Here is a 25,507-nt window from a genome sequence, read left to right as displayed (position 1 = left end):
CGCACGGGTCAGTCGCACTACAGAACAGCACCACTTCACCACCAATGACTGGGCCTCCATGCGAGACCTGTGTGCCCTGTTGCGCTGTTTCGAGTACTCCACCAACATGGCCAGTGGCGATGACACCGTTATCAGCGTTACAATACCACTTCTATGTCTCCTTGAGAAAACACTTAGGGCGATGATGGAAGAGGAGGTGGCCCAGGAGGAGGAGGAGGAGGAGGAGGAAGAGGGGTCATTTTTAGCACTTTCAGGCCAGTCTCTTCGAAGTGACTCAGAGGGAGGTTTTTGGCAACAGCAGAGGCCAGGTACAAATGTGGCCAGCCAGGGCCCACTACTGGAGGACGAGGAGGACGAGGATGAGGAGGAGGTGGAGGAGGATGAGGATGAAGCATGGTCACAGCGGGGTGGCACCCAACGCAGCTCGGGTCCATCACTGGTGCGTGGCTGGGGGGAAAGGCAGGACGATGACGATACGCCTCCCACAGAGGACAGCTTGTCCTTACCCCTGGGCAGCCTGGCACACATGAGCGACTACATGCTGCAGTGCCTGCGCAACGACAGCAGAGTTGCCCACATTTTAACCTGTGCGGACTACTGGGTTGCCACCCTGCTGGATCCACGCTACAAAGACAATGTGCCCACCTTACTTCCTGCACTGGAGCGTGATAGGAAGATGCGCGAGTACAAGCGCACGTTGGTAGACGCGCTACTGAGAGCATTCCCAAATGTCACAGGGGAACAAGTGGAAGCCCAAGGCCAAGGCAGAGGAGGAGCAAGAGGTCGCCAAGGCAGCTGTGTCACGGCCAGCTCCTCTGAGGGCAGGGTTAGCATGGCAGAGATGTGGAAAACTTTTGTCAACACGCCACAGCTAACTGCACCACCACCTGATACGCAACGTGTTAGCAGGAGGCAACATTTCACTAACATGGTGGAACAGTACGTGTGCACACCCCTCCACGTACTGACTGATGGTTCGGCCCCATTCAACTTCTGGGTCTCTAAATTGTCCACGTGGCCAGAGCTAGCCTTTTATGCCTTGGAGGTGCTGGCCTGCCCGGCAGCCAGCGTTTTGTCTGAACGTGTATTCAGCACGGCAGGGGGCGTCATTACAGACAAACGCAGCCGCCTGTCTACAGCCAATGTGGACAAGCTGACGTTCATAAAAATGAACCAGGCATGGATCCCACAGGACCTGTCCGTCCCTTGTCCAGATTAGACATTAACTACCTCCCCATAACCATATATTATTGGACTCCAGGGCACTTCCTCATTCAATCCTATTTTTATTTTCATTTTACCATTATATTGCAAGGCTACCCAAAGTTGAATGAACCTCTCCTCTGCCTGTGTGCTAGGCCTAAATATATGCCAATGGATTGTTGCAGTGGTGGCTGACGTGAAGCCTCATTCTCTGCTATGACATGCAGACTGATTCTCTGGTGACATGAAGCCAGATTGTCTGTTACGGGACCTCTCTCCTCTGCCTGGGTGCTGGGCCTGAATTTATGACAATGGACTGTTGCAGTGGTGGGTGACGTGAAGCCTCATTCTCTGCTATGACATGCAGACTGATTCTCTGCTGACATGAAGCCAGATCGTCTGTTACGGGACCTCTCTCCTCTGCCTGGGTGCTGGGCCTAAATTTATGAAAATGGACTCTTACAGTGGTGGGTGACGTGAAGCCTGATTCTCTGCTATGACATGAAGACTGATTCTCTGCTGACATGAAGCCAGATCCTCTGTTACGGGACCTCTCTCCTCTGCCTGGGTGCTGGGCCTAAATATCTGACAATGGACTGTTGCATTGGTGGCTGACGTGAAGCCTGATTCTCTGCTATGATATGAAGACTGATTCTCTGCTGACATGAAGCCAGATTGTCTGTTACGGGACCTCTCTCCTCTGCCTGTGTGCTAGGCCTAAATATATGCCAATGGATTGTTGCAGTGGTGGCTGACGTGAAGCCTGATTCTCTGCTATGACATGCAGACTGATTCTCTGGTGACATGAAGCCAGATCCTCTGTTACGGGACCTCTCTCCTCTGCCTGGGTGCTGGGCCTAAATTTATGAAAATGGACTGTTGCAGTGGTGGGTGACGTGAAGCCTGATTCTCTGCTATGACATGCAGACTGATTCTCTGGTGACATGAAGCCAGATCCTCTGTTACGGGACCTCTCTCCTCTGCCTGGGTGCTGGGCCTAAATTTATGAAAATGGACTGTTGCAGTGGTGGGTGACGTGAAGCCTCATTCTCTGCTATGACATGCAGACTGATTCTCTGCTGACATGAAGCCAGATTGTCTGTTACGGGACCTCTCTCCTCTGCCTGGGTGCTGGGCCTGAATTTATGACAATGGACTGTTGCAGTGGTGGCTGACGTGAAGCCTGATTCTCTGCTATGATATGAAGACTGATTCTCTGCTGACATGAAGCCAGATTGTCTGTTACGGGACCTCTCTCCTCTGCCTGGGTGCCGGGGCCTAAATATCTGAGAATGGACTGTTCCAGTGGTGGGTAACGGGAAGCCAGATTCTCTGCTATGATATGAAGACTGATTCTCTGCTGACATGAAGCCAGATTGTCTGTTACGGGACCTCTCTCCTCTGCCTGGGTGCTGGGCCTAAATTTATGAAAATGGACTCTTACAGTGGTGGGTGACGTGAAGCCTGATTCTCTGCTATGACATGAAGACTGATTCTCTGCTGACATGAAGCCAGATTGTCTGTTACGGGACCTCTCTCCTCTGCCTGGGTGCCGGGGCCTAAATATCTGAGAATGGACTGTTCCAGTGGTGGGTGACGGGAAGCCAGATTCTCTGCTATGGAACCTCTCTCCAATTGATTTTGGTTAATTTTTATTTATTTAATTTTTATTTTAATTAATTTCCCTATCCACATTTGTTTGCAGGGGATTTACCTACATGTTGCTGCCTTTTGCAGCCCTCTAGCCCTTTCCTGGGCTGTTTTACAGCCGTTTTAGTGCCGAAAAGTTCGGGTCCCCATTGACTTCAATGGGGTTCGGGTTCGGGACGAAGTTCGGATCGGGTTCGGATCCCGAACCCGAACATTTCCGGGATGTTCGGCCGAACTTCTCGAACCCGAACATCCAGGTGTTCGCTCAACTCTATTGTTGAGCAATAAATGTGGAGATCTCTGGATCCATGTGAGGTTGAGGTCTGGTTCTAGCATGTACTATATGAGGTCTGATTTTCATTATTTATATTAGTCATAGTATAACCCCTTTAAATGGTCTGTCGGACAACTGGTACACGAGCTTAAAGGGGTGTTCTCGTTATAGAAAGTTATCTCATATCCACAGGATAGGGAATAACTATCAGATCAGTGGGGGTCCTACCGCTGGGACTCTCACCGGTCACGAGAATGGGGACCCCCATACCTGGTGGAGCCTTCCTGATGATCTGTAGGGGTCCCAGAACCCCCACCGATCTGATAGTTATCCCCTATCCTGTGGAATACCCCTTCACTACATTTCTGTTAGGTTGCTCCGGGGGTCCTGTCCTATGGGTACCCTAAGAAATGAAGGCATTGATCAATTTTCCAGATGGTTGGAAATATAAATGTCATTTCTGCTGCATCTTGATTCAGAACTCTTGGACTTTGAAAAGGAATTTGGGACTAGATACATATAGGCCCTGATTTTATTATGCTTTGCTGGCTTCAAAAAGTCACAAAATAGGGCTTTTGCGACTTTGTGCACTCACTTGTGCAAAAATTGTGCGACTTTTTGTATATATTTTTTTACACTACTCCAATTTTGAATTGTGGGTGTGGTTACCTATGTTAATAGGTTTCACGCCAGATTAATCATTGAGAATGTTTAAAAAGTTGCAAAAAAGTCACGATCGCACTCCAGCAGGAGGGGGAAGTGGCAAAACTGGAGTAGCTTTTCTAAACAAGTGTTGGGTTTAAAGATAAGACAAATTTATCAGGCATGTGACATTTGTTAAATGTGACATAAAGTACTCCAACACAGACTCCGACAAAACTGACTTCAAATATTCCCCCCATTAGTGTATATTGTATATGCTAAAGGTAATGTGTCACCCGTAATGTTTTCCTCTAGTTAAAACCGTATAGAGATGCACACCCTTTTTTTTTCTTTTTCTTTAATCGGTTTTTATTTTCTGATTGTAGATTTTTTTTATTCTATTTCTCAAACATGATTAAGGGGGCTGTCATCTTGCCTGAGCTGTTAACATCATTTAGAGATAGTCACCATGGACCATAGACACATTGGACGTGAGCTGACTCATTGACTTCCATGAGAGAGTTTTCTGGGCATGCTCTGTGACCTGAGGTCATTGTACAAGGAAGGAGTAGATAAACTGTGACCATCCCCTATTGTGATCATGCAGGCTTACATGCTTGATGCTCCTCATACCGGGCCTTATGAAGGGCTACATATAGCCCAAAACGTTGCCTGAAATTATGTCCGGCTAAATAAAATCACTAATTACTTCACTTTGAACTCTGGAGTGCTGTCTATTTTGTATATATAAAGACAAAGTAGTTCCCGAGGTGGAGGTGGGGACCAACCCAGACGTTCACCCTATGAAAACCAGCGATGGATGAGTGCTGTGATCATTGGAATCTTAACATCACCTATTGTGAATGGTGAATCCTGTGTTATGTTTGTATAGTTTCCGTATGTCATTGTAATCCTTCCTGTGATGATAAGCAGATAACTGCAGTAAAGTGATCTTAGACTATTGACATAGACTATTATTAGGCTTAGTGGCCAGTGTGAAAACTGTGGGATTTTGTCCTGGTTTTTCAACAAAGATTGACATGGAAAATTAAAAATAACCACCAAAAATTATTTTGGATTTTCATGTATATCTGTATAACATAAAAACATGGTTTAAGCAAAAAGTCATATTCTGATGACATTCCCTTTAAGCTATGTGCACACAACATGTTAGTACTAAGTTTAATGTACTTTATACAGCAGGAAAAGAATAGGTCTTTGGCCGCTGTCAGATTGGTATGCATTGACATACATTTCTTTCAAGTGTATAGGAAAGGGCAGAGCCACTGCAAAAACAAAATTGCACCCAGGGCTCAGCTCTTTTTCACTCCAGGCCACTCCTCAACCACCATGACAGGGCCAAGCAGTGAAGACGTACCCACACCTGGACCTGAAGTCTTACGGCAGCGCATTTGGCACGCGCTGTACATGACTGCGGTTCCCCGGCCATCGCCAGCAATGTACAGCGTATGCTGCAAACATGGCTGGAGACTTTACAACTGGACACTTTAAAAAGGATATGTCAGGTGGGTCAGTCCAGTAAACCAGACATACTGCCTAGAGGGGTTGACCCTGCTGACTAAAATGAGTCTTTTCTTGTGAAAATCGGTTGTGGTGTTCCCAAAAAAAAAATACTTTTTTTAAATGTTTATGCAAATGGAGGCTTCAGAGCACTGGAAAGCCAAGTGAGCTGAAGTGCACAGAGGAGCTTGGCCTTGCGATCAGTGGTGCACTGAAGCCCACATTTGAACAAAGAAATTCTTACTTATTTATTTTTATTTGTTTTGGAAATGCCCCAAATTATTTATACATATACATTTTGTTCAGCTGGACCAACCCCTTCAGGCATTATGCCTTGTTTAAACAGGGCTGATCTTGCTGACCAGTGCTGAATAAACTCTAGCATAGGGGCGCACTATTTTTTTTTTTAAATGTTTAATCTAGGACGAACAGCTTGAAATAATAATTCTAATACAAGCTGAAGGTTTATTTTTAAGGTTCAATTCTGATAGCGTAAGAGGAGCTGACATTTAGCGGAAACGTCCATTATCCAGTGAATTGTTGTAATACCTGTGCAGTTAATGCTCTGCTGGAATTTATGGACTTCATTATTCCCTTCCATAAGGAGTTCAGTGGATTGCTCGTGCCTGAAGGAGACTGCGCTGACAAATGTACCAGAACGGAGTGCAATCTCGCACGCCCTGGTATCCGTGTGACTGTAGTCTACCCTGATGTTACATATATTTATGGTACACACCAAATCTGCTAACTGCTAATGAGAAACTAAAGCTGTGATGCAAAAATAGTTAAATTACATATTTTTCATATCGTCCTGCGTGTTTCAGGTTTGGTAGCATTTATAAAATAAAGTATAGAGAAAGATGGTTAGAAGTGGGTATAGATGAAGGTGATGGATGTCAAGAACAAGTAGCAGCACTACTCAGTCACCTATTCACCCCTTTAGGGCAGAAATGTTTCATATATGGGCGAATTAAACAATTCAAGTTATTCACACTATTTTTGTTAACTAGAGAGAGTCACAATTCAGTGGGATTTCCCTGAACTAAAGCTTTTCTCTAGGGGGCGGGGGTGTTAGGGGTCTATGTATCAAATTTATGACTGATCACTAGTGTTGGTGAAAAATCGGTTTGAATATTGCTCCCTAATCTGCCTTACCAGTTCCGTCAAATAAATTTAAAGGGGATTTCCCAGAATGCGTACCTATGTGGATAGAGGATTCGTGTCTGATTGCAGGGGGTGCCACCACTGGGACCCTCATAAATCATGGTAATGAGGGGTTAATGTGCAGAGGCAGTCAAATGTGTGCTGCCTCTCCATTCGAAGTCTTATAGGACTAACAGAGAGAACAGACTATAGCGCTCTGCCATCTTTATCAGTATCCTAGTATTCGAATGGGGGGGGCTTGACTGCCTGTCCACTCATATAGGGCACACATTACCTCCATTCTCTTCAGAAAATTCCACCCACTTTGTCCCTAACCCACTTGCTCATCTCTAAGGCATGGGAAGAGAGACTACACAAACAATTTCTTTCTCAGCTAAAGTGCTCTACTCACATCTATACAGGTCAGTACTTCACTGCAATGTACTTAATGATCTGGGGGCTGCTTCTAAGCAAGTGAAAGTTAAGAGCAGATTCTGCTCTACTTTCCTTGTGCAGTGTATGAGATCTAGTCTCCCCCACCAGATCTAGGACAGCAACAAACTAGAGAGAGCCTACAGAGGGAAAAACTGCTAAAAAGTGCCACATACAAGTGGTATATTGTGTTAATAGTCATGTAATAGTGTTATTCCTCATGTGCTGTACTATTGATTAACGCAAAGTTTGTTGAAAGGGTAGGTTTTAAGAATTATACAAATGTCATGCCTCGGCAGTACGGAGAGTTCTGGTTCTGTATGTTCCCTACAGAAGTGATTTGGTGCCCGTTTTTTTTCCTAGAACAAGCTGAAAAGCTTTAATGGCACAGAACGATGATTAATATGTGGGTAAAGGTCCCAGAAATGATCTCATTGTGAAGTTGTGAACACGGATCATTTATTTTCATTCGTCACCTGTTACTCCAGCGATAAAATGAATAAAGTTCATGTGAATGAAATCTGCTGCGAGGCCCATGCCAACTTTCCAGTCTGTTTCTCACATTTGCTTGCATGAACGGAAGTTTTAACCCACTTGGGCTCCATCTGCTTGAGAGGCTGTCACTTCTCGTGGAAGCAGGAACATCAAACACACTCGTCACTCATTCCTATTCTCATGGCTTCTTTAAATTACCCACTGAAGTAATCACATGGCTGCTTTTCACTTTACTGCACGTGCCACTTGGTGTATACCTCAGGCCTGAAGAGGCGCAGGTGCTTTAGTTGGCCTAGCAGCGCATAGAGCATACATTACCGAGGCTTTTTTTTTTTTTTTTTTATTATTTTATTGTATATCTGAAAGACGAAAGGAAATGTATTGTGCCATATCACTTGTAGTTGTGTGCTCCATCCCAATTCTGTTCATTAAAAAAATCTAAAAGGTATCCCCACTGAAGACTTCAGTGTTTTCTTGGTTGTGACTCGCGTCTCATAACGCTGTTTCCTTAGATCATCTAGTTCTGAAGCTTTTGGCTTCTGATTGGACCTAATTACATCCGGAATAAGGCAGCGCTATGACATGGTGATCTGTCAGATGTAGTAATTTTTTTTGCTTCCTAGCACATTTCAGCTTTTTTTTTTTTTACATGATCTGTGTGTGCAGTTACTTTTGAGAAATGGAATTATGATTTTATTTTTTTTTGTCCTTTTTTATTTAATGTGCTGGAATTCATTTGTACACGACTAGAAGCCCATAAGCTATATATACTTGAGCTAGATGCCAACTTCGGTCGCATAATGTCCACAGAATGCAGGACCCTCATGATATGGTGGGGCTCATACTATACATAATGTGTTCCTTGTAATATATATAAAAAATAAATACACCGCAGCACTTCCAGTAGGTGAAAATAGTGGGATCCTTTTATTCACCTGTGCAACGTTTCGGTCCACTTGCTGGGACCGAAACGTTGCATGGGTGAATAAAAGGATCCCACTATTTTCACCTACTGGAAGTGCTGCGGTGCCTTTATTTTTCATTGATCATCACCTTGGTGAGGTGCATTACCGCTGGCACCCCTTGCTACTGTTTGTTTCACCAGGTGTGCTGCACTGAACTAAGTTTAAATTTAATATATACATTTATTTTCTGCACACCACCCAAGGATGCACCAACATCATCCCTGTTAATAATTCTGGATCGTCGTACACCAGGGAGTTTTCTTAAACGGGTTGTGTCATCTCAGACAATGCGGGCATATCACTAGTTGCGGGTCGCTGGACCTGCACCTAAACGGAGCCCAACACAGTGGTGCCTGGAGGACTCTGGTCCGGCCACCTGCAAGCACCCTCCCTATGGAAGTGAATGGGAGCGCACCGCACATGACTGGCCACTGCTCCTTTTAACTTCTATGGGCCCAATGGAAATGTCTGAGCCAGCGCTTGGCTTTTTTTGGCGGCCCCCTATAAATGAATCTAGGGTGGCTGCGCATGAGCAGTGCGCCCTCCACCACTTTCGGGGCTCCGTTCTCGATCTAGGTACGAGTACCAGTTGTGGGACCCACACTTGTCATACAATGGGGGCATATCCTAGTGATGTGCCCCCATTGTCTGTGATGAGACAACCCATTTAAGGCTGGCATCAGAAAATCCAGTCTTAATAGATTCCCCTAGTGTATATTTTGCATGTTTAAAATTGCACAACTTCACTGTTCTGAAGTCATCACATATAAGTCATTGTAACTTACTGATTTCTGATGAAAATGACAGTATATTCGAAAGAAGCAAACCTGTTTTATTGCTGAGCATATTTTTTAGCATGCAGTTGAGGTAAAGCTGGTTGTCTCTAAATGTGTGGTAGATTTGTGCTTGTTGTTCTGTTGCACCGGCTTGTGCTATCTTGTTCTTTAGTTTGTTAGAGTGATGACGACCTTGTTAAATCTCTTTACCTTCAGAGTAAATAGTCCTGTTTACTCCAGTGCCCTGTGTTCACCTTAACTGATTGCTCAGATATGTTGTCACCGAGTTAATGCAGAGTGACCTCCATAAGATCATCGTCTCTCCTCAGCCGCTCAGCTCGGATCATGTCAAGGTTTTTTTGTATCAGATTTTAAGAGGTAAGTTTATTCAGTAAATATGTTGTGCGTTACTCCGTAACCGAAATAACTGGGTACAGACTTTGGCTATGTTCAAATCAGGGTTGTGATGTCATTTTAGTTTGTTTGCCAGAAAAGCTCTTGACCTACACAATAGACATGTTCATAGGGTTCCATAAGCCAGAAAAGGCCAAAAGTAGATTGCGCTATTCCATACAAAGGCATCCATTTAAAAAGCCTTGGGGCCCTAACACCTTGTAACGGCTAGGTCAGATCAGTCTAGATGGTGTACACTATGTCGAAACAACTATCCCGCTTCTCTCTGTCCAGTGATGCTCCCCCTCTGTCACCTGTTCAAAATGTCTTCAAATGCATGGTAGAGGCATGTCTAGCCGTCGGCGATCTCTCGCCAAAGGGTACACTATCCAAAAGTAATAAGGCCTCATGCACACGGCTGTTGCGCGGCTGTGGCAGTATCGCGGCCCAGCAAACAGCGGGACCACAATATGCTGGCACCGGCCATGTGCTCCCCGCATCACAGATGCGGACCCATTCACTTGAATGGGTCTGCAATCCGGAGCTGCGGTACGGAAGCACTACAGAGTGCTTTCGTGGCGTTTTTCTCCGTGCCTCCGCAAAAAAAGGGACATGTTCAAGTTGAATGGGTCTCAATCGGTCCCGGCCGCCGCATGGATGTTGCCTGTGCATTGGGGACTGCAAATTGCGGTCCCCAAATCACGGAACGGCCGCACAACGGCCATGTGCATGAGGCCTAAGGCAGTTGGGGGAGCACTTTTATACCCACTTGTAGCAAGACCAGTATCTGATCAGACCACACCTGTAATCATTTACATAACTGCATAGTTGTTCTACATGCTATAATATATGGAGGTAATAAAAATGCATTCTCAGTACCCCTCTTATAGAGTGAAGAGCTGCTACAAAGAGTTTCTCTGCCCGGGTGACCCATCATGTTTGTGCCTCACATAGTTGGCATGTTGATTTTGGTGGGAAACATGTACCTTTTTAGAGTGTAATTGTTTGGTTTATATTTAATATAGTATAGGGACAGTGATACGCATTGTAATATACTTTATTAGGGCTCATGCACACGACCGTATGTATTTTGCGGTCTGCAAAAAACGGATCTGCAAAAAAATACGGATGACCTACGCGTGCATTTCATATTTTGTGTAACGGAACAGCTGGCCCCTAATAGAAAAAGTCTTATCCTTGTCCATAATCCAGACAATAATAGGAAATGTTCTATTTTTTATTTTTTTTTGCAGAACGGACATACGGAAGCAAAATGCACACGGAGGAACTTCTTCTGTTTTTTTGCAGACCCGTTAGAATGGTTCTGCATACGGTCTGCAAAAAAATGGAACGGACATGAAAAGAAAATACGTTCGTCTGCATGAGCCCTCAGGGTGTAAAGAGTCTCTGTTAATAGAGAGAGCCTGTCTTCAGTGTTCTGCTGAGCGCTGAAGACAACTGGGTGTTACATGCAGAGGCAGGGCACATATAGGGAGGCAGACTGGACGGCTCTGTATGTTACATGTAAGTAATGATCAGTTAGAGCGTTGCTACAGAGACTCTTTACACCCTATTATCTGAAACTAAGAAACATTCATCCCTAATAAAGTATATTACAAAAGTTTCATTTCCCTGTCGTTACATGTTATTAAAAATGAACTGAAATGACAGGGTGAGTTCACATCACCATTTAGCTTTCTGTTTGGACCTGTCAGAAGAACATAACATTCTATTTTAAGCTTCAGTTATGATCATTTTGCGCTAAAAATAACTGATCCGTCTCTTTTTTTTATTTTTATTTTTTTAGCATCACTTATGATCAGTTTGTGTCAGGCTGGTTTCACCGTTTCATTTTCCGTTCTTCTGAAAATGAACAGGTTCCTGTAAAAAACAAAACAAATCCGCTTTCTTCTGTTATGCGCATTTGGCGTCCATTCGAGCCTTTCCGTCTGAGATCCTGGATGCAGGCCGTTTCCTCCCATCAAAAATGGCACAAACTGATCATAACTGATGCTCAAAATAACTGATCCGTTTTTTTTAAGTTGTGTTTTTTTTTTTTCCTGTTCTTCTGACGGATCGAAAGAATGGAAAGCTAAACTGTGATGTGAACTGATCCTTATCTTTACAGCCCTTTCACATGGGCCCAGTTATCAGGTAGTTCTCAATAACTGCCCTGTGTAAATGTGCCGACAAACAAGGAAATGCTAGCTCGCTGGTGATTGCATCTTTTATGCAGCACTTAAAATCCTTGTTCTCCAGCTTCACGTCGTCCTGTGTAAGCCGTCATGTGCAGCTGACAAACCAGGAAACTGTACGGGGAAAAACCATCCAAGTAGCGATCATTCAGCTCCAGTCATTGCCTGCGACCTCAGCCTGTGTTAACATAAGATAACATACATTTTAATTGATCCTGAAGGAAATTTCAACGTCTCAGTGCTGTTCGTGGTACATAGGAAGAAGATGGAAAAAGATAGTATCATGATAGTGTAAATGACCATGTCAACTGGACAGGTAGGGTAAAGGCTGTATTAGTGTATTAGGCTACTTTCACAGTTGCGTTTGGGGTTCCGCTTGTGAGATCCGTTTGAGGGCTTCGATCGGAAATGCCGCTCCGCTGCCACCAATGATTTGGGGGGGGGGGGGGGGGGGTTAGCCTGTGGCCACTGCCACCAATGCTTTTAATACTGGGGAGGGAGGGGGGGCCACACTGGCCACCAATGCTTTTAATACTGGGGAGGGAGGGGGGGCCACACTGGCCACCAATGCTTTTAATACTGGGGAGGGAGGGGGGGCCGCACTGGCCACCAATGCTTTTAATACTGGGGAGGGAGGGGGGCCGCACTGGCCACCAATGCTTTTAATACTGGGGAAGGAGGGGGGGGCCTGCTGACCACCGCCAAAAGCAAGTTTCCACACACCGATACTATTACAATGTATGGATCCACCAGTTAAAGGGGTTCTCCAAGACTAGAATGGCTGGTTTCTTCCAAAAACAGTGCTGTCCACCTGTCCACGGGCTGGGTGTGCCTTTGAATGGATCTGAGCTGCAATAGCAGACACAACCCATTGACAGGCATGAGTTGTTTTTGGAATAAAGCAGCCATGTTTTTCTAAGCCTTGACAACCATTTTTACGCCCGCGTTAACCCAGGACTTGGGGTATGGTGTCTTCCATTGCAGCAATCCTGCTGTAATGTGAAATTAGGGCTAGTAATGTTAGGTTCACATTAGCGTTTCGTTTTCTGTTCTTCTCATCCGTCAGAAGAACAGAAAAAAACAAAAAAAAATATTTTGCTTTGAGCATCCGTTTATGCTAATTTTGCTTCCGTCTGAGCAATTTCCGTCTTTTCATTTTTTTTTTCCCCTGTCTAAACGGATTTCAGATGGAAATGGCTGAAACAGCTGCTCAAAATAATGGATCCGTTTTTTTTTGTTTTACGTTCTTCTCATCCGTCAGAAGAACAGAAAACGAAATGGTGATGTGAACCTCGCCTAACACAGACACCATGACCACATTGGCCAAAACTGCCTTGCTTTCATCAGAAAAATGAATTTGAAAAAAAAGTTAATTGGATATGCATCACAGGACACCCAATAACGAATGTTATAACACGCACTACAAAATGTGGTTTATTGGGCTATTTTTTCCAAGGTAAATTATTTTTGGTACTTGACTACACTAATTTTTATTGCAGTTGCAGACTTCTTCTCCCACCCCTTTAAATCTTAAACCCTACACGTGGACATTGTGGTGTGATCTGGATGCATTAGTGCTCTGTGTGCAGTTGAAAAGCACGCGGAATAACACAGGGGTTAGCCTGTGGCCACTGCCACCAATGCTTTTAATACTGGGGAGGGAGGGGGGGGCACACTGGCCACCAATGCTTTTAATACCTGGGAGGGAGGGGGGGGTGCCTGGCAGCACCCGATCAGGCGGCTGAGATCCGCACAATTAACCGCTCAGGTGCGGCACCTGAGGGGTTAATTGTGAAGGATCACAGCGCCCTGTAAGAGATTGGGTGGTGCCAGGCAGCAGGGCGCAGTTATGTACACAGTTCTTAGTATATTCTAACTTGAAGGGTCCCCATCACCATGGGAACGCCTCTGTGTTAGACTATACTGTCGGATCTGAGTTTTCATGATCGTGGAAACTTGGATCTGAAAAAGCTGTTATGCAGACGGAACCGCACTGAACGGATACCATTGTTTGCATTTATAGGTGCGGATCCGTCTGTGCAAATACCAGACGGATCCGCACCTAGCACAAGTGTGAAAGTAGCCTCAGTCTACTTTCACACTTGCATTTTGGCTTTCAGTTTGTGAAATCCATTCAGGGCTCTCACAAGCGGTCCAAAACGGATCAGTTTGCATTCTAATGCATTCTGAATGGAAAAGGATCCGCTCAGAATGCATCAGTTCAGTCTCCATTCCGCTTTGGAGGCGGACAGCTGCTTGCTGACGAAATTGTGCCAAACGGATCCGTTCTGACACACAATGTAAGTCAATGGGGACGGATCCATTTTCTATGACACAATCTGAAACAATAGAAAACTGATCCGTCCTCCATTGACTTTTAGTGGTGTTCAAGACGGATCTGTCTTGGCTATGTTTCAGAACAGATCCGTTTGTATTCTCTGTGCAGGCGGTTGTATTTTCTGAACGGATCCGTCCATGACGGATCTGCACAAAACGCGAGTGTGAAAGTAGCTTTACACTGACCGATGGTCAGCCAGATCATCTCTAACGAGCATTCGTTGGAACGTTCGTTAGCGGTGATCTACCTGTGTAATAGTGCCGCCAATTACATGCTGCTTTAAAATCAAGGTTTGCTGGCAGCAGATCGTGCTGTCTAAACATGATCTGCTCTCGGCAAGCGGCGATTCAGTATGGGGACGAGCAATGGCATTAATGATCACTCCTCCCTATACTGTGGAGGAGATCGCTGCATGTAATAGCAAAATGTTAAATACAGCCCTGAGATATAGCATTGCTCACTTCATGTAGCAGTAGATCAGTAGTGATATTGCAGTAAGGAGACTCAATGTAAAGTCTTGCTGCCATTTGAAAAAAATGACTCTTTAGTCCATCAGTTGTGCACTTCTATAAGGGGAACTGGTGCGGTGTAGGAATTGTTAAAAGTGAAGGTTCCCTTTAAGAAATTATGGCATTGAAATTGGTTACTTTTATACCTTTTTTTTTTTGTTTGTTTTTTTGTTTTACAAATATTTTATATATTTTTGTAGTAGTAGAATGTGTGTGTGTATATATGTGTGTGTGTGTGTGTGTGTGTATGTGTATGTGTGTGTGTGTATATATATATATATATATATATATATATATATATATATATTCTCTCTAATATTCGCCTGTGTGCGCAAATGCTATAGATACATTACATACAATTAATATAAATTTCCGTATTTCTGTATAAAGCGCTGGTAGGTCTCCAACCCCATTGGAAATGCATTTCAAGGGCCCGGTGTGCTGAGCGTGCAGGGACATTGCACTTCCACGCTGTGTACACCTGCACTTTGCCGATGCCAGCTCCCTGTTACATTATAGTAGGGACGCTGCCTACAGTATTCACACAGTGATTCCCTGCAGCCCAGATAGCCCAGAAGGTCAAAAATGAACCATATAAAATTACATTGTGCAGTTTTTGGTGTGATAATACCAAGTGAATGTGTCTGATTGCTTTGAATGTGCTGCCAAATGTGGCAAGCAGTATCACATTTATGGCCAACGTATGGAAAGTGGACAGCGTGGAATAGTGGGCATTGTCCATGTCACCACATCTCGGACATCTCAGTCTTGGGGCCAGATGAGGTCATAAACCTAGTGAGCGTTTGAGGATTGAAACTGAATCTCTGCCACGGGGGAGAATGTGGGAGTGATCTGGAACAACCTGCCGGCATAAAAGCTTCTATATAATTACCTGTTACTGGGGAAGAATAGCAATTAAATGGGGGTTAGGAAGATGTGATGTGGTAGGGAAAGCGTTATTTTAACATGGCGAAGAATGCTCACCTAGAATTCAGTCACAGCAGCAGCTACAGTGTCTCCTTATAGCAAGGATTGACTGCACGAAGAGGTCAATTATCTACATTTCATCTTAAAATTAAGCGCCAATTGGCTATTGCATTGCTAAACGTTGCCTCAGATCGTGACTGCAATGCTACAAATTACAGACGTCCTCTCTCCCAGAAACAGCTGTTGTAGGCGAGAATACAGAGCCTCATAGAGGCTGCGGCCCGTACTGGGTCTGTCCTACACTGGAACAGGCAAATATTTACACAGGCTGGGAAGTGCAGCAGAAAAGGCTTCGGACTTCATCCTCTAATTCCAAAGGGTGAAATTCGCTGGGCAGATCCGCAGCATAAATTGACATGGTGTAGACTTCCGATCCGCATGCATTTTGTACACTGTTAGTATCTCATCCAGCTTTGCTGGTACTGTACAACGCTGCGGATGTGCCACGCAAAAATCCAACAGCTTATCAGTCACATGTGAACATAGCCTAGACATTATTAGTGCAGGCCTTATATGCCTTCATTCATAATGAAGATTATTGCATGCGTTATTCACGTGTGTGTAGAAAGCATTTTTAGGACTGTCCCTTTATAAGTGGAAATGCCAAGACCTCAGCACTTGTTCTTCTTTCCTTCCCTCTCTCGCCGTTAGGTCTGAAGTATTTACATTCAGCCGGCATTTTACATCGAGACATTAAACCAGGGAATCTACTCGTGAACAGCAACTGCGTACTCAAGGTAATTTTCCTCCGATTTTTCTAATGCAAATGTAATTAACTGACTTGTAGTACATGGGTAAAGAGTGTGATCTTCTCCGGAGCACAGGATTATGTAAAATACACGGTTGGGTGATAGTATCATTAAGGTATATAGGATATTTCTTGCAACTTTTTCTCAGCCGGCAACAGTATGATTAGTACGTATCCTGCCGTCCTAGAAAGTAATGGGTATGTTCACGTCCATTTGCCAAGTGTTGTCAGGGCAGGAGAAGTGAGCATCTAGGTGGATAGGATGTGTCTTGCATCACTAGTGCAGCGAGATCGCTATACTGCTTTTATAGCACAGTATCCCCCATTCTGGCTGATGCTATAGAAAGCATTATTATTTATTTGAAGGCGCTATTAATTCCATGAAGGGGTTACACATACATAATATAAAAGTACAATAAACAAGAAAATATTAACAGACTGAGGGAGAGGACCCTGCCTGCAAGAGCTTACAATCTACATCATCCTGCAGCGACACTCAACAACAGATCAAGTTTTTCTTTGCTGTTGTAATAGTATACCACCGCCAAAAGCAAGTTCCCACACACCGATATACTATTACAATGTATGGATCCACAAGTTAAAAGGGTTCTCCAGGACTAGAAAACAATTAGGGGTGCACCGAAATTTCGGCGGCCGAGAATGCACCTAATCTGTTTCTGCCGATATTTTTACATATCGGCCGGAAATAGCGGGGAGGGACTGGGAGGAGGAGCTGGGGGCCGGTGCGTTCACTGTGCTCCGGCCCCCAGCTCCAGTAGTTATAAAATGTTGTACAATTAATAAGCATTCTATTCATGAGGCCCCCTCTGCAGTATTACATTCAATACAGCCACATCCTACTCACAGGGCTGTGCTGGCCGGCCGGGCAGACGAGCGGCAGCGTCACGACTGACGTCACATGCCTGCGCCGCCTCCTTCATTCAGAAAGTAGGCCGGGCACATGACGTCAGTTGTGACGCTGCCGCTCCTCTGCCCGGCCGGCCAGCATTAAGATGACAGCCCTGTGAGTAGGATGTGGCTGTATTGAATGTAATACTGCAGAGGGGGCCTCATGAATAGAATGCTTATTAATTGTACAACATTTTATAACTACTGGAGCTGGGGGCCGGAGCACAGTGAACGCACCGGCCCCCAGCTCCTCCTCCCAGTCCCTCCCCGCTATTTTCTATTAATTGTACAATGGGGGGGGGGGGTTGGGGTGGGGTCTGTGGATGGCACTGTTATGGGGTGGGGGGTCTGTGGATGGCACTGTTATGGGGTGGGTGGGGGTCTGTGGATGGCACTGTTATGAGGTGGGGGGGGTCTGTGGATGGCACTGTTATGGGTGGGTGGGGGTCTGTGGATGGCACTGTTATGGGGTGGGTGGGGGTCTGTGGATGGCACTGTTATGAGGTGGGGGGGGTCTGTGGATGGCACTGTTATGAGGTGGGGGGGTCTGTGGATGGCACTGTTATGGGGTGGGGGGTCTTTTAAAAGTATTTGGGCAAAAAGGCGGTTTCGGTCAAGGGGTATCCTGAATTTTCGGTTTCGGTTTCGGACCAGAATTTTCATTTCGGTGCACCCCTAAAAACAATGGCTGCTTTCTTCCAAAAACAGTGCTGTCCACCTGTCCACGGGCTGGGTGTGCCTTTGAATGGATCTGAGCTGCAATAGCAGACACAACCCATTGACAGGCATGAGTTGTTTTTGGAATAAAGCAGCCATGTTTTTCTAAGCCTTGACAACCAATTTTTACGCCCGCGTTAACCCAGGACTTGGGGTATGGTGTCTTCCATTGCAGCAATCCTGCTGTAATGTGAAATTAGGGCTAGTAAGGGTAGGTTCACATTAGCAAATAAAATATATATGAAATATATAAAATAGCCTTAGGTACGTTGCCTTTTTTTCGGTGCGTCCCAAATTCCAGTAGTGAAGTGGGCAATGTTCAAATCTATAGACACTGTTTTCTTTAAAAGGACCGCGCTGCACCTGGACAGAGATGAAAAATCCTCTTTTCCAGATCTCACAGGAATTTCTTGAATATGGGTAAGCGATCAGCTCACTTAAGTACACCTCTCCTCCAGGAAACCTTATGAGAAATCAAGGTGCCACCAATAGTGAAGTACATTCACACGAGGTTCCAACTGCAAGGTTTTTATTATACTTACAAGATGGATATAATCACATGCGGTGTATACAAATCAATTCACCCTCAATTTGATTTGTATACACCGCATGTGATTTTATCCATCTTGTAAGTATAATAAAAACCTTGCAGTAGGAACCTCGTGTGAATGTACTTCACTATTGGTGGCACCTTGATTTCTCATAAGGTTTCCTGGAGGAGAGGTGTACTTAAGTGAGCTGATCGCTTACCCATATTCAAGAAATTCCTGTGAGATCTGGAAGAGGATTTTTCATCTCTGTCCAGGTTCACATTAGCGTTTCGTTTTCTGTTCTTCTCATCCGTCAGAAGAACAGAAGAAATCGAAAACAAATCTTTTGCTTTGAGCATCCGTTTATGCTAATTTTGCTTCCGTCTGAGCAATTTCTATCTTTTCATTTATTTATTTTTTCCTGTCTAAACGGATTTCAGATGGAAATGGCTGAAACGGCTGCTCAAAATAATGGATCCGTTTGTGTTTTTTTTTTGGTTTTACGTTCTTCTCATCTGTCAGAAGAACAGAAAACGAAATGGTGATGTGAACCTCGCCTAACCGAGACACCATGACCACATTGGCTAAAACTGCCTTGCTTTCATCAGAAAAATGAATTTGAAATAAAGTTAATTGTATATGCATCACAGGACGCCCAATAACGAATGTTATAACACGCACTACAAAATGTGGTTTATTGGGCTATTTTTTCCAAGGTAAATTATTTTTGGTACTTAACTACACTAATTTTTATTGCAGTTGCAGACTTCTTCTCTTACCCCTTTTAAATCTTAAACCCTACACGTGGACATCGTGGCGTGATCTGGATGCATTAGTGCTCTGTGTGCAGTTGAAAAGCACGCGGAATAACACAGGGGCAGATTTACTAATCCTATCTAATAGACATAGTAAACTTGACACCTTCTAAAAAATGTGCCAACTTTATCACAGTGGATGATTGTCTAGCCCGACCTTATGCCACCCATTCGTTGTCTTACTTTGCAACTAAAGCTTGTGCCAAAATGTTCTTCTCAGCCCTGCAGCTCATATAAATGTTGGGCGCACCAGATACTGCAGGCAAACATTCTTTTGCCCAGAGTGCCTTATTTTGCAAAAAAAATAAAAAATTATTTTCTAAAGTAATCTGTTTCTCCCTCATTAGATTTGTGATTTTGGATTGGCAAGGGTAGAAGAACTTGATGAATCTCGACACATGACTCAGGAAGTTGTCACTCAGTATTACCGGGCTCCTGAAATCCTAATGGGGAGTCGTCATTACACTAATGCTATAGACATCTGGTCTGTAGGTTGCATCTTTGCAGAGCTGCTTGGGCGAAGAATTTTATTTCAGGCTCAAAGTCCAATTCAGCAGGTAACTTTGATTATTGCAATCTGTGTAACCACTGTATTATAGAGAATATCTACTCTGTATATGGTTCTTTTTACATCTTTAGATTTTTGTCGTCAAATAAGGCCTATCATACATGTGCAAGAAGCCCAGTTCCAATTTTACTATATAAATGTATAGGATAAAAAACTAACTTTGTGCAGCAATGAATAGGCATGTGCGACTTATTCACTGCCGTACAGGTCTGTGCAAACTGTGGATTGGAAAAGGGCTTGTCCAGGGCTCAAATACTGATGACCTATCCTCGGGATCATCCATATCTGATTAGGTGGGCGTCTAACTCCCGACATATCTGCCGATCAGCTGTTAGAAGTGGCCGTTTCCTTCTTTCCCCTGCAGCTCAGTCCCATTGAAGTGAATAGGATTAAGCTGCAATACCATGTGCAGCCACTATGCAATGGATGATGCTCTGCTTGATATACAATGAAGAGGCTGCAGCGCTCATTACAGCACCACGACCTCTGCAGTCAGTTGATCGTCAGATGCCAGGAGTTGCAATGCCACCGATCTAATATTAAAGACCTGTCCTGAGGATTTGCATAATTAATTTATTTCAATTAAGAATTCTCATTTTTTAAGCTGTGGTGTTAGAAAAAAGAAATAGGAGAAAAGGGCATGTAAAGGTTTAATACATGGGTGCAAATATCTTTGCGGCCCGGCAGTCTAGTATCTCTGAACATGAGCGCGCTGCTATCGGCGCGCTCATGTTCTCTCAGCAGCACAGGGAGAAGGAAGCCGTCCTCCCTCCCCCTGTGCTGCTGCCGCTGCCACCAATGAGAAGAGAGGGGGGGGAGGAGGGGCGGGCGCACTGCGCCACCAATGAGGAGGGAGGGGCGGGCGCACTGAGCCACCACTGATAGGACTATTCCCATTTCCCACACAGAGCGGCGCCCAGCGATGTCTCAGCACTCACCATTAGTCCTGGGCGCCGCTCCGTTTGCCCGCAGTGCCCCATTACTGTCTCCTCTCCTGCTCCACATGCTGCTGATTACTATCGGAGCGATGGGAGGAGACATCAGCTTCACTACTGGGCGTTCCTTCTCCCTGCGCTGCGATTGGACAGCACTACAGCCAGGAAGAAGGAACGCCCACTAGTGAAGCCAGGACGCTACAGAAGCCCTGGTTGCCATGGTAACATCCCTGATGCTGTGTGCACAAGGCACAGAGCAGAAGTCCTATTCACCCTGATAGAGCTGAATAGGACAAGGGATGAAAGATCCCAGGTTCTCGCCCCTAAGGCTACTTTCAGACTTGCGTTCAGAGCGGATCCGTCTGAGACGGATCCGCTCATATAATGCAGACGGTGGATCCGTTCAGAACGGATCCGTCTGCATTATATTGTAAAAAAAAAATTTTGATGCGGCCCACATAAACTTAAATATTTTTTTTTTGTCCCATGTTAGCCTTTGAGTTTGACATGCTTGGTTTAATATCTTTTTAAGGATTAGCTTTAATAAAGAAAGTACATTTGTAATCACATTTTTGACATGATACATCTTATTTTATTATTGCAACCTCAATTCCATAAAACTTGGGGTGCTGTTGTAAATAAAATAGATAAACACAGTAGAGACAATAGATCATAAAACACATATCGGAAAATTAACTGATTTAGAACTTGATGGCAGCAAGTTCTTAAAGTTAGGACAGGGCGTTGTGTAGCAGATGGACGTAACTGTACGTTCAGATTACATTTAATATACCGCTTTAGGACGGACAGTTACACCCGAACTGTTAACCAGGTCTGTGACACTATAAGGCCCCCTTCACATGGGTGTCGCGGATGAGGGCCGGATGCATTGTGGGAAACCCGCGCGAGTAGGCACGCAATTGCAGTCTGTTTTCTCTGCGGTTGCGTTCCGATGTTCAGTTTTTTCCGCGTGAGTGCAATGCGTTTGGCACGCCCGTGAGAGAAAACTTAATGTGGTACCCAAACCTGGACTTCTTCACTGAAGTTCGAGTTTGGTGTTCTGTAGATTTTATTATTTTCCATTGTAACATCGGTATAATGAAAAATAATAGCATTCTTTAATACAGAATGCAAGTATTATGTCAATTGAGGGTTAAAAAATAAAAACATAACTCGCCTCATCCACTTGATCTCACAGCCGGCATTGTCTTCTTTCTTCTTCTTCTCTTAGGACTGCAAAAAGACCTTTGATGACGTAATCTCGCTCGCGCTACCTGCAAATGTATTCTTTATTCAGAAGTACCTGCGCTGACCTCAACGCGATCACCACGTGATGAACGCGATTACGTCATCAAAAGGTCCTTTTGCAGGTCCTGAAAGAAGAAGACTATGCCGGCTGCACAATCAAGAGGATGACGTGAGTTAATTTATATATATTTTTTTTAACCCCTCAAGGCACATTTTACTAAGCATTCAGTATTAAGAATCCTATTATTTTCCCTTATAACAATGTTATAAGGGAATGTAATACAGTGAATAGACTTTAATGGGGTCCGGGGTTGCTCATCTCTATCATCTCCTAGCAACCATGCAAGAAAATCGCTTGCAGATGCTTGTGATTTTCACGCAACCCCATTCATTTCTGGGGCCTGCGTTGCGTGAAAAACGCAGAATATAGAACATGCTGCGAGTTTCACACAACGCACAAGTGATGCGTGAAAATCACCGCTCATCTGCACAGCCCATTGAAGTGAATGGGTCCAGATTCAGTGCGGATGCAATGTGTTCACCTCACGCATTGCACCCACGCGGAAAACTCGCCCGTGTGAGAGGGGCCTAAAGTGTCACAGCCCTGGAGTCTCTGCGGTTTCGGAAAGCAGAGACACTGAGACTAACCAGTTACAGCGCAGTTGCTCCAATTCTTCCGGTTTCATTTTTAAATAAAAATTTCTAAGAAAAAAAAAAAGTTTTTTCCCATATCTACTCATTTATAATTGATTAAAATTTTCATTTTCACAGCCAAGTAGAAACACTTGTTGGTTCAAAGCATTCACTTCACCCCTCAATAAATTCCTTGAGGGGTGTAGTTTCGAAAATGAGGTCACTTTATGGGGGTTTCCTTTCTAGGGTTACTGCAGGGTCTCTTCAAATGTGATATGGCACCCAAAAACCATTCTAGCAAAATCTCCCCTCCAAAAACAATATTGTGATACTTTCCTTTGTTACAGGAAAAATGAATTAAAATGGAAAATAAGTTTGTAAAATCATTTTTGAATAAATTGAGGGGTGTGGTTTCTAAAATGGGGTCATTTATGGGTGGTTTCTATTATGTAAGCCGCTTAGTCACTTCATAGCTGAATTGGTTCTAAAAGTGTAACCGTCATGTTTTCATCAAAAATCTATTTTAGCATATGTTACTGCAGCAGCATTATGCATAAAGCAATCTTTAGTTTCTTCACATACCACTGTTTTCCTTGAGTTTTTCCCCTTAGTTACGGCTGTTTAAACATTTACAATATGAGGACCTGCTCAAGATGGCTCCTCTGCCAGTTGAGGCCAAAACTGCTTTCCCTCACTTCCCATACACACTTGCCAGCCAGCAAGTTTTTCAGTAAATTATTTATTTTTTATAAATAAAAGTGAAACATATCGACTAAAGTTTACCACTATCTCGAAGTACAATGTGTCACGCGAAAATGATCTCAGAATGGCTTGGATAAGTAAAAGCATTCCAAAGTTATTACCATGTAAAGTGACACATCAGATTAAAAAAATGGGTCTTTGACATTTGGTCCAGACTGGCTTTTGCTGAAAGGGGTTAACAGTCTTGAACATCTGGGAAATGAGAAGACCAATTTCTGGAGTTTTCGGAGAGGAGCGTTGTCCCATTCTTGTCTGATGTAGGATTCTATCTGCTCAAAAGTCCTGGGTCTATTTTGCTGGATTTCTTGTTTCATGATGTGCCAAATGTTTTCTATTGGTGAAGGACCTATTGTGTCAGAGAAAACGGATCCGTCCCCATTGACTTAAATTGTGTATCAGGACGGATCAGTCTTGCTCCCCACCACATCGTGGACAGAAAAAACGCTGCTTGCAGCGTTATTCTGTCCACGATGGGGACGCAACCAAATGGGACTGAATGCATTTTGGAGCATTCCATTTTGTTCAGTTCAGTTTTGTACCCATTGACAATCAATGGGGACAGAACTGAAGCGTCCGCAAAACATGGCATTCATGGTTTAAAAAAAAAAAAAAAGCGTAGAATTTTGATTCACAGTCCATTTTAAATGATCTTTGGCCAAGAGAAGACGGCAACGTTTCTGGATGTTGTTGACCTATGTCTTCTTCTTTGCATGATGCAGCTTTAATTATTTGCATTTGTGGATTGCACAGAGAACTGATTTCTGGAAGTGTTCCTGAGTCCATGTTGTGATTTCCAGTACAGAAATAAGCCTGTTCTCTTAATGCAGGGCCATCTGAGGACCTGTAGATCATGAGCATCTAGTATGGACTGTCTGCCTTGTTCCTTGCACACATGTATTTCTCAAGATTCTTAGAATCTTTCGATATTATGGTGGGATATTCAAAGTCTTCACAATTTTATATTGAGGAACATTTTTGTGAACTTCTTCCACAGTTTTTAGATACAGTTTTTCATAGCTTGGCGAACCTCCGACCATGTTTGCTTCTGAAATACTCTGCACCTCTAACATGCTCTTGTTATACCCAGTCATGTGACATTGTAGAAAATTGCTCTTCTATTTGTTTTGTTTTTTATTAGTACCACTTACTTTTCCAGCCTTTTGCTGTCCCTTTCTCAACTGTCATTTCATTTTGATTTTATTTACATTTTATATAACGTCCCAACTTTTTTGCCATTGGGGTTGTCCACTCTTACATTTAGGATTTCAGATGGCCAGTTTCTGAATGACTTGCAGTCCTTGGTCAGTCTGTACAGGCTGTCATCTTGGACAACATACAGTTATGTTTAAAATAATAGCAGTCAGACATCACTAACCTGATCAATCACTGTTTTTGGTAGAAATGATATTTCTACATGGCAAATAATTTACTAGCAGGTGTAGTAGAGTAATAGAAATCCAACAGACCCCATTCTGTGTAATTGAATCACTAATTGAAAGGGGCATGTTCAAAATAATAGCAGTGTGGAGTCCAATTAGTGAGGTCATTCATTCTCTGAAAAACAGGTGGCAATTATTGCCCTTTTTTTAAGGAAGGAAGGCAGCAAATGTTGTACTTGCTGGTTACAGTGCATTTCTCTCTGAAATTCTGTGGAAAATGGGTCGTTCGACATTGTTTGGAAGAACAGTGTACCTTTATTAAAAAGTTGATTGAAGAGGGGAAAACATATAAAGAAGTGCAGAAAACGATGGGCTGCTCAGCTAAAATGATCGCAAATGCTTTAAAATGGCAACCAAAACCTGAAAGACGTGGAGGAAAGAAGGTCTAAAGTTACCTGTGAGTACTGTTACAATTAGAAGACGCCTATGTGAAGCCAAGCTATCTGCAAGAAGCCCCAGCAAAGTCCCACTGTTGAAAAAAAAGACATGTGCTGAAGAGTTGTTCTTGTTGGGTCTAGTGGCCGGAGACAGTTTGTCAGATGACCCCCAAACACTGAATTCAAGCCACCGTACACTGTTATGATATGGGGATGTTTCTCATACTACGGTGTTGGGCCTATTTATTTTATACCAGGGATCATGGATCAGTGTGAATACATCAGAATACTTGAAGAGGTCAT

At 43.8% G+C, this 25,507-nt stretch overlaps 1 protein-coding gene across 1 annotated transcript in view; it reads left to right on the top strand.

Moving 5' to 3' along the window:
- NLK (nemo like kinase) overlaps positions 1-25,507 on the top strand; it is a 190,003-nt gene that overhangs the window by 124,526 nt on the left and 39,970 nt on the right. Inside the window, exons 4-6 of the mRNA XM_044283849.1 lie at positions 9,373-9,479; positions 16,175-16,260; positions 19,590-19,799. Coding sequence (XP_044139784.1) covers positions 9,373-9,479; positions 16,175-16,260; positions 19,590-19,799 — 403 coding nt within the window. The remainder of the gene's footprint in view (positions 1-9,372; positions 9,480-16,174; positions 16,261-19,589; positions 19,800-25,507) is intronic.

Source organism: Bufo gargarizans, chromosome 3 (assembly GCF_014858855.1).
Source record: "Bufo gargarizans isolate SCDJY-AF-19 chromosome 3, ASM1485885v1, whole genome shotgun sequence".
Taxonomy (NCBI): Eukaryota; Metazoa; Chordata; class Amphibia; order Anura; family Bufonidae; genus Bufo; species Bufo gargarizans.
The sequence above is the reverse complement of the archived record's forward strand: the minus strand, read 5'-3'. Positions and strand labels throughout refer to the sequence as shown.